The sequence below is a fragment of the Bacillus rossius genome, chromosome 12 (genome assembly GCF_032445375.1).
Source record: "Bacillus rossius redtenbacheri isolate Brsri chromosome 12, Brsri_v3, whole genome shotgun sequence".
NCBI lineage: Eukaryota > Metazoa > Arthropoda > Insecta > Phasmatodea > Bacillidae > Bacillus > Bacillus rossius.
Genome location: NC_086339.1, coordinates 4,927,181 through 4,939,722, shown reverse-complemented (window position 1 = coordinate 4,939,722; position 12,542 = coordinate 4,927,181). Strand labels below are relative to the sequence as shown.

Genomic DNA, 12,542 nt, shown 5'->3' with positions numbered 1-12,542 from the left:
ATTTCTATAACCAATATTTCGTGATTATGTTTAAACAAATTATTTAAATTACATTTGCAAAAACTGTAAATAATATTTGAAAATTAAAGAGTATGCAGTATTTCATCAGTGTTTTCTTATGACGTTATCACATAAAATTATCGTCCGTAAACCGACTTTACCGACAACCCCCTTTTTGCATATAGGACGGGTTCTAAAATACAGTATGTCCGTGAAAGAAGGTCCCAGTTGTAAAATTTAATTGTATCAACGTGGAAGTCGCTGATCGTTGTATGTAAAATAATTGTATACGTAAAAAAGCAAATCATGTATCTATAACTTTTAAAAACACTGCACATTAATTTCATTATGTAACTAGTATTAATGTGAGATAAATTTTTATAAATGTTTTAAATGCACAAAGATGCACTTTGATGCATTATTTAATTACAAAATGGGAATAAAATATAAAAAGTTCGAGATAGCTTCCACTAAAAATAATTTTTTGGTGGCGTGACATGTTTCAAAACATGCATATCTGTCCAACTTAAATTAATGGAGAAAGAAAAAACATAGATTTTTTTTTAGTAAAAAAAAGGGGTGATTATTTTTCATTTGAGATCACAAACCCGCCTCCTTACTATTCTCAGCATCTCTTCTTCAATAATAAAAAAAATGCTAATGATGTATCTCTATCTTCACGTAATAAGCAAGAAGTATCACTTTCTGATTTGATGTAAGTTTTTGGACATACGCCATTGCTAAGAATGGCGTATGTCCAAAAACTTACATCAAGTCATGCGCTCCCATTGCACAAATCTTTTAAAGATAATATCACTTTCTGTCTCGCGTGGACACACACACACATACACACACACACACACACACCTGGCAGAGGCTGGCAGGTGCAGACAATTCCCGGAAAACAAAACAAAGCGTGTGTTGGGCAACTGCGGACAGGGACACAAGGGGGAGAGAGAGAGAGAGAGAGAGAGAGACAGAGAGAGAGAGAGAGAGAGTGGGAAGGCTGTCCCCGATGAGTCAAGGAAGTACACGATGACGTCACGACCTCCGAGCAGTTGGAGTGTTGGAAGGGGGGGGGGGGAGGTACCCGCTCCGCTGTAGTCGCAGTCACGTACAGGGAACGAGTGCGCGTGTGTTGGACAGCCATGGTGGTGGACAGCTCGGACAAGACGGCGAGACGGACAGCTGTCAGAGCGCTGTCACTCGGTCACCTGCGCAGAAGTGAGTAGCCGTCATCGGCCCAACGCGTCAGCCACCGTCACGACGTGAACACCGATCACGCGCCTTTTGTTTGCAGATGCCAGTACAACAGACACACGCGCTTTTTGTTTTTAAGATTTTTTTTGAAACGGTAATATTTTACTGAAGTAGCTTGGCTTCTGGGTTGTAGCCGTGTCCTTTGGCAAATAATTCACCGAAGTTTTCGGTCGACCATACTGTTGTTAAGTAAAATCACAGGTTCGCCCTTCTACTAATTGGGTAAAAGAGCCATTCTTTCGCGCTGCAGGCGAGAAATAAACAAAGCGCATGCGCTCATCTTGAAACTGATTTGAGTTACTCTCTGATTGCGACCTTTGAACCAAACACTCTACAAGTCTCGCGGTTGATACTATTACATTTCACAACTAGGACATTCTTCTATGGACACTACCTGGCTTTCGAAAAACCTGGTCTCAGTCTTGCCAAACCTAAACTAGAATTTCTCTCCCATGGTGCCTGGCGTCAACTGCGCACTGGTTGGTGCTAGTCATCGTGCAGGTTTAACCAGGGGCTCTTAAAATACTCGAATGTGTGATTTTCAAGGTCTCTTGTCAAAAAAATTAATTTTTTTGAACCCAATTTTACGTACTTTTTTTTTCCCCAATAAAGCAGGTATGTAGCGTCCTTCAGACATGTCTGTTCTATCGATAAAAAATTAATTTTTTTGATTGCGAACCATCGCACAGGTAAGACATGGGGCTCTTAATAAGCATTGAATGTCTGATTTTCATGGTCTCTTGTTACAAAACTTTATTTTTGACGTAACAACGTCTAATAAATCGATGAACGCCGGCTGCACGCACGAAAAAGTGTTCCGTAACGCACATTGTCCCGTTACACTGTGTCCGGTTACGCTATTTGTACGCTTGCGCCGCATCTATCTCTCTTCCACTCGATTGGAACAACCATCGATTTGACTTTTTCGAGGCACATTAAACCTGAAACACTCCCATTCGTTTCCTACTTTTCCTATCATCGTCCTATCTTTAACAGAATAACACAGATTGGAAGAAGGTAAATAGCAAACATGTATCAAAGTTATAGTTAAAATAATCTCTTCGTTAAAGTAATAAACACATTTGAATTAATGAAGGTAAATAAAAGTAAATGTATCAATTAAATTGTATATTTCATTTCACTCCTTCTTTGTATCCTCAAAAAATAGTGATAATTCAATAAAAATGATTCAATTTTATTCATAAAAGTATGCAGTCATTCATCAATGTTTTGTTATGACGTCACGTTAAACTATCGTCCGTAAACCGACTTTACCGACAACCATTGTTTTTTCTAACCCACTTTGCGAACTTTCGTCAATATAGAAGGTACGGAGCACCCTTCACACATGTCTGCGCAGCTAACCGCCCCGCTGACGTATTGCGCCACGCACGGCAAATCACGTGACTCACTGCCCGCATATGTCATACTACCATCCTCACGTCACACTCGTCCGCAGGCTGCAAATTTCCCCGAAAAAACCTTTCGAGGGCTTCAATTTCCTCGTGAGTTGCAATGTACGTGGACCGCATGACTCGGAATTTTTTTCCTGATAATATTATCTGTTCTTACGTTTATAATCTTATCGTGTGAGTAGTGATCTGCCAGAAATTTAGGTTGCAGAACATGACCAAAACATTGTAAATTTGAAGTAAAGCTGGTTTTGATTAGGGAGGGGCATGAATTTTTTGCGGAAAAAAATTCCGAGACTGAGAGTTAAAACATTGTATGTACTGTTGGTACACGATGTGGAAGCGAACGCCTCCTGGATTACCTGTCAAATGGGGTAATTCTTTCTCTTGCCGCAGGTTGCCAACTTCTGGTTCGTTCAGTTTTTTTTTTTGAAAAAAAAAAAGTTCCTAAAATGACCCATCACCCGCCTGACCGTCAATCACATGCCCTGTACCCAAATAAATACCCTGGAAAATTCCATCCGTCAAATCCTTTCCAAGCTTCAACTTTCGACGGATGGTCGGAAATTTCAACCTCCACAACATTTTGAAAAGTTTTTTTTTATTTGTTTTGCTACTTCCATATTATGTTTTCAACTTAAGTTTTAACGTTTTATATTTTACCGATACACATAACGTATGGTAACTTGAATATATATATATATATATATATATATATATATATATATAAATTTAGAGCAAATAAATAGTTTAGTGATTTATAAGTACTAAGCGTAAGTATCGTCAAAATTAATACGTAATAAACCTTTAAAAAATAAATGTTCTCAAAAATGTATCCATGACAGACGAGCGGATCATTGTGAAAATAGCTCGGATTGTCAACGGACAGACGGATGACGGATGGACAGATGGACGCCCGTGTACAATAGCAATGACCTAAACTGTGTCCGAAGGACACTCGTCGCTGATTGGTCCACGTGACCCTCTGACGTCATGCGTCAAGTGGGCGAAGGTCCGAACCTACCTGGTCCGAAGACATTCGTCAATTTGAACTTTTTGTCCCAACCTGTGTACTTCGGACACAGAAAAAGAACAGAACACTCACGATATTTGAATTTCCGGTTCCCGTTTGAAAACGTGGTGTTTGTTTTTGTTATTGAAGGAAATGGAAGATGTTGTAAGTCACTTATAACTTACATAACTTTCATAAGTTCAATCTCAAACTACAAAGCATCAAAACAATAAACAAAAAACATTTGGTTTGGCACATTTACTGCGCTCTGGTGACAACTTTATAAATCAATACATTCGGACATCGCAATCGTGGACAGGGCAGTTTTCGGTGAGACAATGTGACGTCACTCACATTCGTATAAGGACACGGACCACGCACAGGTTCGGACAATTGTAGACGGGCTCTTACCGACGGATTGTTAACGGACAGACGGATGGTGGACAGACCATAAGGGCCATTGTGAGTCCAGCTCAACAACGAAAAACAAAAATATGATGTATTAATTTAGTTCGATTTTAAAATTTTAAAACTAGTATAGCTGTTTCGTACTCGATAGTTACAGTTGAATACATACAGGGTCCGTGGTCCGTCGACCCCGATGCTGTGGTTATAGCGATAGGGCGTATCTCGTGGCCGATGGGGCGTGGGTGGGGGGGGACCACTCGTGCGCTTGGGCGCGCGCGAGCAATTACAGCTGTCAGTCAGCGGCCTGCGGCAGGGCTGCCAATCTACTCAATCAGGGGAACCAACAACTGGAAGATAAGCGCGGCCAGTGCCCTCTGTCTGTGTTGTCGTAGGCTCGTGTAAACACGTCGCGTTAAAACGGAAGTATACCCCAATCATTTTGCTTCTAATAATTAGTTGTTTTTTTTGACGTGACAACGTCTAATAAATCGATGAAAGCGCAGGCTGCACGCACAGAAAAGTGTCCCGTTACGCACATTGTTCCGTTACGCACATTGTACGCTTGCGCCGCATCTATCTCACTTCCACTCGACTGTTTATAAAGTGAAGTGAAAAGTTAAGGTGGTTTTCATCGCTTATTACAACAACAAATTCGGCAATAAAGGTTAATTATTCTTGCATTTTAAAAATCTGATTACTAGTATAATTTAAAGTATTTATTCTTTTATTATTAAAATAAAAATGATTCAATTTTATTCATAAAGTATGCAATCATTTCATCAATGTTTTGTTATGACGTTGTCACGTTAAACTATCGTCCGTAAACCGGCTTTACAGACAACCGATTTTTTTTTCGCACATGACCTTAGAATAAACTAATGATACTTGATTGTTTATAACAGACTTTTTCCAGTAAAAAAAATTACCCTCTTTAATTTATGAACTTATTAGAAAATATTTGTGTCCGTTCTATCAGTGTCAGTACAGTTCATACGTAACCTTCGTCTTCAAATACTATAAAAATTTTGTTTGCTAAACTTTATCTACTAAATATAAACAAAATTTAGTTTGAGGAAAACTCTTAAAATGTATACCACATGCTGTTTGATTATAAGTTAATGAAAACCATTGAATAAGTACTTATTTGGTAGGAAAAAGCTTTTTTTATAATTAATTTAAAATAGTCTTTATTATTAATGTATTTAAAATTACGTGCAAAAAAAAAACGAAATACTAGAAGCAACTGATGAACTGCCGTTATTGTCTTGTGCGAAGATGATAAAAATGTGACGTTTGTTTGGATATATTTTTTGTGATGATTCTTACTACTAACAGATGAACAAGCCAAGTTCAACAAATTGCATTTTCAAAACCACATTCTCCGAATATGTGCTACTTGTGCTGATGACTAGCGCCAATCACAGTAGATCTGCTTCAGTTGCTAGGCTTCAACACATTTGTTTTACGTATGTGCGTCTCGCTGGTTCAGATCGGTTTAACGAGTACATATTACGATTTCTATTCCCTGATGTGTTTATAGTGGAAATATTTGTGAAGTGCAAAAATTAACCAGCTGAGGGATTAACTTGACCGAGAATTAAAAAAACAAAACAAAAAAAAACGTGTTTCGTATATTATATATATTTTTTTTCATAGACCCCAAAACCAACGTCAACTCAAAAGTGTGTGAATATATATATTTATCTAGCCGTTTTTTCTTCACAAATAATTACCAAACGGATACGTAAAATAATTATGATAATGGAAAGTCTCGGTAAAGTAAGTTAATGGGAAAAATCAGACCAAAGAGGTAACAAATGGGAAGGTTTTTTGAAAAACAGAAACGTAGGAGTAATAAAAAAAATATTGTGTGAATAAATTTTTGATCTTACCAACTATAAATACAAGGAGTGTTGGAAGACAAAATAAATTCATAACTCCCTTACTTCCTTACTAGGTACACAATCGAATCCATTCAGATGCCTGAACAATTTTTGATAAAACGACTGCTGCAAGGGATTGAAATAAAAAGTGGTAGATGTTAAAAAATCATAAATTCCGTACCATATATGTATACTATTAAATCAGTTCTTATTTATTGCAAAATGTTATATACAACTTTCGTATGATAATTTTTTTACGGCTAACCCTTACTGCAAGAGGTTAAAGAAACCAAGGTTGGAATAAAATAAAATTTCCTACATGTGCACTAATGAATTCGACCTTATTTAAAAATACAATCAATTTTATGCCTTCCGTATTTGTTTGAGAAAAAACTAAATCACCGTATTGTGTTACATAAGAAAATTTTAGGTATATAGGTATTAGTACTTCACGTTTGTAAACAAATGAAAAACCAAACTGCAGTGAACGCGAGCGAATGACATGATGTCAGTGTTAACAAGACTGCATGTTGTCGCTCTACCACTCTGGTTCTGGGGTAGAGCGCCTGCCTTGTGACTTGTAGGACCCGGGTTCGCGCCCCGGCTCCTCCAAGGCGGATTGCCCAGACGAAATGGCGGCATTTTCTCTGGTATGAACACAATCCCTTGCAACAAGTCAGGCTACCAAAGAAACGGTGGGTGGAACAGAAAAAAACCTTCCAGGTGGCTTCCAAATGGGGAGCCCGTTTCTTTTCTTGGGCTCCCCATGCGGTGGCCATTCCGGGGGTTTCTCCGGGGGAACGGAGTTTTGCAAAAATATATTTAATTTTTTTTTTTAATTATTCCACATATTCCATAGATTAATCTAACGTAAACTATGTCTCGTATTTTTGTAACTTTATATTTAAGAATTTACCATTGTGTCTTCATTGTGGATGTACTTTTCAATATCCAGTATATCATAGATAATATTCAAAATTAATAAAAAATCTTTAGATATATGCTGCAAATAATAAATACACATAAACTATCAACACTTTAAATCTCGCAGATTTTCGGGTATTATTATCGTGGATAGATTATCCGTTTAGATTTCGAAGTACATTCTTATTTTGGAAACTTCTATAAACTTCGGGAACATTTTAAAAACTGAATTTATATTTTCCAATTGATAAAACATTTTTCTCTCTATTTCTTAATTAACTCAATGCATCCATCATTGAATAGCTTAGAACGAAATTTCATATTACGCCTACTGAAGTAGTAGTGACTTCGTTTTGGACCAAGGGTCAGATGGTTTAAAATAAAATTTTTATTTGATAGTAGGGATGTATGAAGTTTTTTTTAAAAATTATCATCAAAAATTGTTTCAGCCAAAGTTTTTAGATACTGTTTAGTTAGGGTTAAAATAAAATAAATTTTCTGTTTTTAAATAAAATATTACGGATTTGATAGTATACTTGCTATAAACGTTATGATGTTTATAAACTGTTTCAAGTGTATTTATGTAAGTGAGGTTCTCGTATATATAATTAATTTATATTATATATAATTTTGATTCGTAACATTATTTAATGTATAAATATTTATATATTGGAAAAATATTCAGCATATTTATTTATTGATTCTTTATAAATTAAAATTTATCTTTCTAATTTAAATTATTATTTTTATACAAGCGTTTATATTAATATTGAATACTGAGTATTTAATCAATACTTGATTGAGTTTATGCTTTACACTCAAGCCCTTTTATTATTTTATTTCTATTAATTATTTGCATGCAAATTAAAGTTTTTTATTACGCAACCATTTTAATTTTTCAAAATTTTTTATTACCTTACAGAAACGTAATATATATAGTTTTCAAACAATAGCTCTATGGGCTATATCTGGCAACAGTGCACACCGATACTGACATACATCGTGAAAGAATCTAAGGATGAGACACGCTACATGTAATCTTGTGAGGGCTGCCCCGTTGCAGACAGTTTTCTTCTTATTTAAACTCAGGGAAAATATATATTTTTTTTCTCTCTTATATACATACGGCAACAACCTCATTACATAAATAATACTGCTTCAGATTCTACCGTAACTATACGCCAGACATATGGAACAGTTTGACTGCTGAAAGTAAGCAGGACATGATTAAACTGTCCACATCAAAGGAGCCCAGTCCTTTAAAACCATCTCGAGGATTACTTCAAGTGGATGAATCAGCCCGCGAGGGGAATGATTCGGTTCTCAGTTGACTCAAGTGAATCATTCATCGAACCATATCAATCCGTCTAGTGTCGTGACAACACTTCACTATCTCCCCCCCCTCCCCAACTCCCGCACTCCTGCCCCGTGTTGGGTCATCAGCGAGGGTGTCTTGGGATCTTTGCAAACAGAGCACAATCAACACTGGTCTGAAATGACTTCGCCCGCAGACGTTTTCTCGCCGAAGTGACGTCACACCTCAGTGCGCGAACACGGTGAATCTTTTTATGTCGGAAAGTAAGCTTTCTAAAGATAGCACGTAATTGCTATGAGTCCCTAGATGACATTAATGTATTTAAGGGGAAAGGTCGGTCCACGAGTAAACTGAATGGTACAACATTTTTTCAAAGCTAAAATAGTCTTAAAATTAAAAAAAAAAATCGGAAATACTTAGGCCTAATAGTTCCTATAAGAATAGCCTAGCTGCGCGCAATATGCTAATGACGTCGTGTATCTCTTGGGTTAAAAGTCAGAGCCTTAGTTTCATAATTCCACTCATTAACAAAATATGCTGTGTACGATAAAAGTCTGTTGCAGTTGGCATCACTGGAAAGTCGATATTATTTTTATGTACTGTTATGAATCGTTTTAATTGGTAGCTTCTACATACATTTAAATTTTACAAAAAATAAGCATTTCATAAAGTAGAATTCAAACATAAGATTTATATAAAATTTAACCAAAAAGATAATTTACAGAAAATTAAAAATTAAGCATAGGTACACGTGATTTGTAAAATAATTTTTTTTTGTAATAAACAATACAAAGAGAAATAATTTTTTTAATTAAAATAAAATGGATATTTTTCCTATATATTTTCAATTTTTTTGTAATTAAAATAACATTGACCTTTCGTTCTATTTATATTCTTTTTCTGACCTTATGAGTTCACAACCAATTCTTTAGCCGTTCTTTGCATCTAACACTGCTTTGCATTGATGACGAATGCATTAGGTACAAAATGTTGAACAGAGCAAAAAAATTAATACTAAATAATATTTAAAAAATATTTGTTTACAAAAACGATTGAAACCAAGAGGACATCCTTTCAATCACATCTCCTTAGAAGTTAAAAAAAAAAAAAAATTAAAAAAAAACGTAACTAGAAGATGGTCCTGAAAAAGTATTTCCAAAATTTCATTCCAAATTTTTCTTTGAAAAATATTATGTTTCAGATACATTTGTTTCAAAATTATCATTTCATTATAGGGGTGTGTGTAAAACTGTTGTGCTCTAAGGCGTATATCTGGCAACAGAGCACACCGAAACAAAGACAGCCATTAATGGCGGAAACGGTGCATTGAAAAGCGAGTGCTAACGAAGGCTGAGCCACGCTATAACAAGGAAGAAGAAAAATATAAGAAAAAAAAATAGCACGCCACGTGTCGCAAGAGCTGACACACGGGTTGTGATAAGCGTAGTGTAAATATTTACTTTCACCCGAGTCACACAGTTGATAACATGTCCTCCTTCCCTGTGCGTACCGCAAGTATCGGCCCGGCCGCATCTCGCAACAGTGAAGATGGATCCCAGACCGGCCGAGAGCTCTATCTACCTAACTCGCATCTTTGAAGTGATCCCGGCAGCTGCGAGTGTTTGTACGTGAAAACGAAGGTGCCTCTTAACACAGTGTGCTCTATGGCGTTACTCACTCCTGCAGGGATTTGGCCGGTCCACAAGCACTGGACCAAGAAACGAGTACGTAATAGATAGAGACCGGAAAAATTCGCGGGTTCAATGACCTCCAGGATAGATTCCAATATCCTCTACACACTCGGGCAAATGCCAACTGTTCATTGGCTGCTGACTTGTGAGTCGTATCGACTGGGTGGCCTGTGGTTCGGCACTTCAATGTGTGAAGGTCTCTAATTGGCCCTCAGTCCTCCAGATTAACAGTGGACCAATGGCAGAAGCAGCAATAAGGTATAATTATTTGAATTTTAGCATAACACGAAATGAACCCGCGAATTATTCAGGTCTCTAGTAATAGATAGAGACCGGAAAAATATGCGAATTCATTTCGCGATAGGCTAAAATACAACACTGCTGCCTCTGCCATTGGCTCAAAACTCACCTGGATGACACTGGGCCAATGAGAAACGCCCGACCAAAGCTTTATCGAATCACAGGCTGCTACGCTGGAACGTCTCACAAGACAGCAGCCAATGAGTGGGTGGCATTTGTCCGAGTGTACGTAGAACTATGGAGTTCATCGTACAGTTCATTGAACCCGCGAATTTATCCGGTCCCTACCCATGACAAACAGTGCAAAACTGCAATGGCGTATGTCCAAATTGTATAAGTTCAAATTTCCCAATTGCAAGAACCATTTGAAGAACGTATCCAGTTTTATCTTGCAGCTTTGAAAATGAAAGAGAACGTTGGTTAATGTTGAAGAGGGAGACAATGCTTCCTGGTTACTGGGCCTTGCTGCTACAACCTCCAATCACCGCCCTCGATGGTGCTTAGCAGCGGCGCTCTGTCCAATTTTTTTCCCCCTAACCTACCCTAAAGCTATGAGGGGTGCGGGAGGGGTCTGAGTTAAGACTCAGGCCGAAGCCTATGTAGGGACCGGAAAAAAATCGCTGGTTCAATGACCTGCAGGATGAACTCCACAGTTCTACGTACACTCGGTCAAATGCCACCCACTCATTGGCTGCTGTCTTGTGAGACGTCCCAACGTAGCAGCCTGTGATTCGATAAAGCTTTGGTCGGGCGTTTCTCATTGGTCCAGAGTCATGCCATTGGCAGAGGCAGCACTGAGGTATAACTATTTGTATTTTAGCCTATCGCGAAATTAATTCGCGAATTTTTCCGCTCACTACCTATACGTAGGGGCAGATATTTTTCGCGAAAAGATTTCAATGCGTATTAGACTGCAACAAGGTATACCCGCACCTGTGGTTTCTTCCTTGTGATTGGCGGCCGTCTGTGAGATACGTCGTGTCCTTGTTTGGCCGAGCCACTCAGGACGCGTTTGCTTCCGCACTGACTTACTGTGATTGGCGTTGTTACAATCGATATGTAGCTGGGTGGAAACTCACCCGATCACGAAACACAGACGATGATACAGTGTTTTCTTTTTCATCTAGTCTCGAAATCTTTTCGCGAAATCTGCATGCCCCTACCTATTCGCTCTAATCATGCAGGGTGTTAGCCATGCAGGAGGGGTGGGGTAGCATGCATCATGTGCCCGCCTGACTCGCCCCGTGCTCGTGTTCCAGGGGTGTCCACCGCGCGCCAGATCCGTGACTTCTGCGGCCACCAGCTCCACGGACGGACGCTCTCCCGTGAGTTGTACACCCCTTGCTGTAGCGCGCTGTGCTGTCACAACTTAGAGACACACACGATAGAATCTTCTAAGTTATGCCTGTTCTAAGTTGTGTGGTTCTAAGTCATGATAGTTCTAAGTTAAGTGGTTCGTCGTTGCGTGTTTCTAAGATACGCGTTTCTAAGTTACGACAGTTCTATGCTGTGTGTTTTTAAGTTGTGATAGTTCTAAGTTGTGTGATTCTACGTTGTGTATTTCTAAGTTATGATCGTTCTAACTTATGACAGTTCTAAGTTACGTGGATTCGTTTCGATGTTTCTAAGTTATGACTGTTCTAAGTTGTGTGTTTATAAGTTATGTGCGGTTCCCCCTTCCCCCATCCTCCGCCCCCCACCGACATGACTCTGTGACAGACAGGGTCTTCTTAGGGCGCGGTTACACGGGTATCTCGACTACTTCATATTTCAGGTCAACACGTTGCAACTTCTGCGTCCGAGGCCATTTCTCATTCATAGAGACCGGAAAAATTCGCGATTTCAAATCCCTAAAGGATAGACTCCATGATCCTCTATGCACTCGTGCGAATTACATCTGCTGATTGGTTACCGACTCGTAACACCTGTTGACTGGAATGATCGTGATTCGCTAATTCTTCTGTTAAAGATTTTTCATTAGCCCAGAGTCCTTCAGATAAACTGTGGCCCAATCACTGAAGCAAAATAATGTCAAAAGTATTTGGACTCTATCATATCGCGAAATGAATCCGCGAATTTTACAGGTCTCTACGTCATTCAACCTGAACAGTTCAGAACGACATCTCCTCTACGTAAGCCTCTGATTGGCCTGTTAAGGGGTCCGCCTACCTGGGCACACATACGGTGTGCAGAGCTTCAGGAAAAACAACGCGATTTCAAAACTACTCAAGATATCCGATTGGGGTCTATTTACGAATAGCATTTAAGAGTTCGCTGAGGACCGAAAAGTACTTTTAGTTTCGGATTAAGTTTTTAAACTGTATTTCTAGAAGAGTT

The 12,542-nt window shown here is 38.4% G+C and overlaps 1 protein-coding gene across 1 annotated transcript in view; it reads left to right on the top strand.

Moving 5' to 3' along the window:
* The first annotated feature begins 1,123 nt into the window (after nucleotides 1–1,123).
* The window catches only part of LOC134537239 (uncharacterized), a 36,874-nt gene continuing 25,455 nt past the window's right edge, over nucleotides 1,124–12,542 (top strand). Inside the window, exons 1-2 of the mRNA XM_063377506.1 lie at nucleotides 1,124–1,224; nucleotides 11,465–11,530. Of these exons, the coding sequence (XP_063233576.1) occupies nucleotides 1,149–1,224; nucleotides 11,465–11,530 (142 nt within the window). The 5' untranslated portion in view covers nucleotides 1,124–1,148. The remainder of the gene's footprint in view (nucleotides 1,225–11,464; nucleotides 11,531–12,542) is intronic.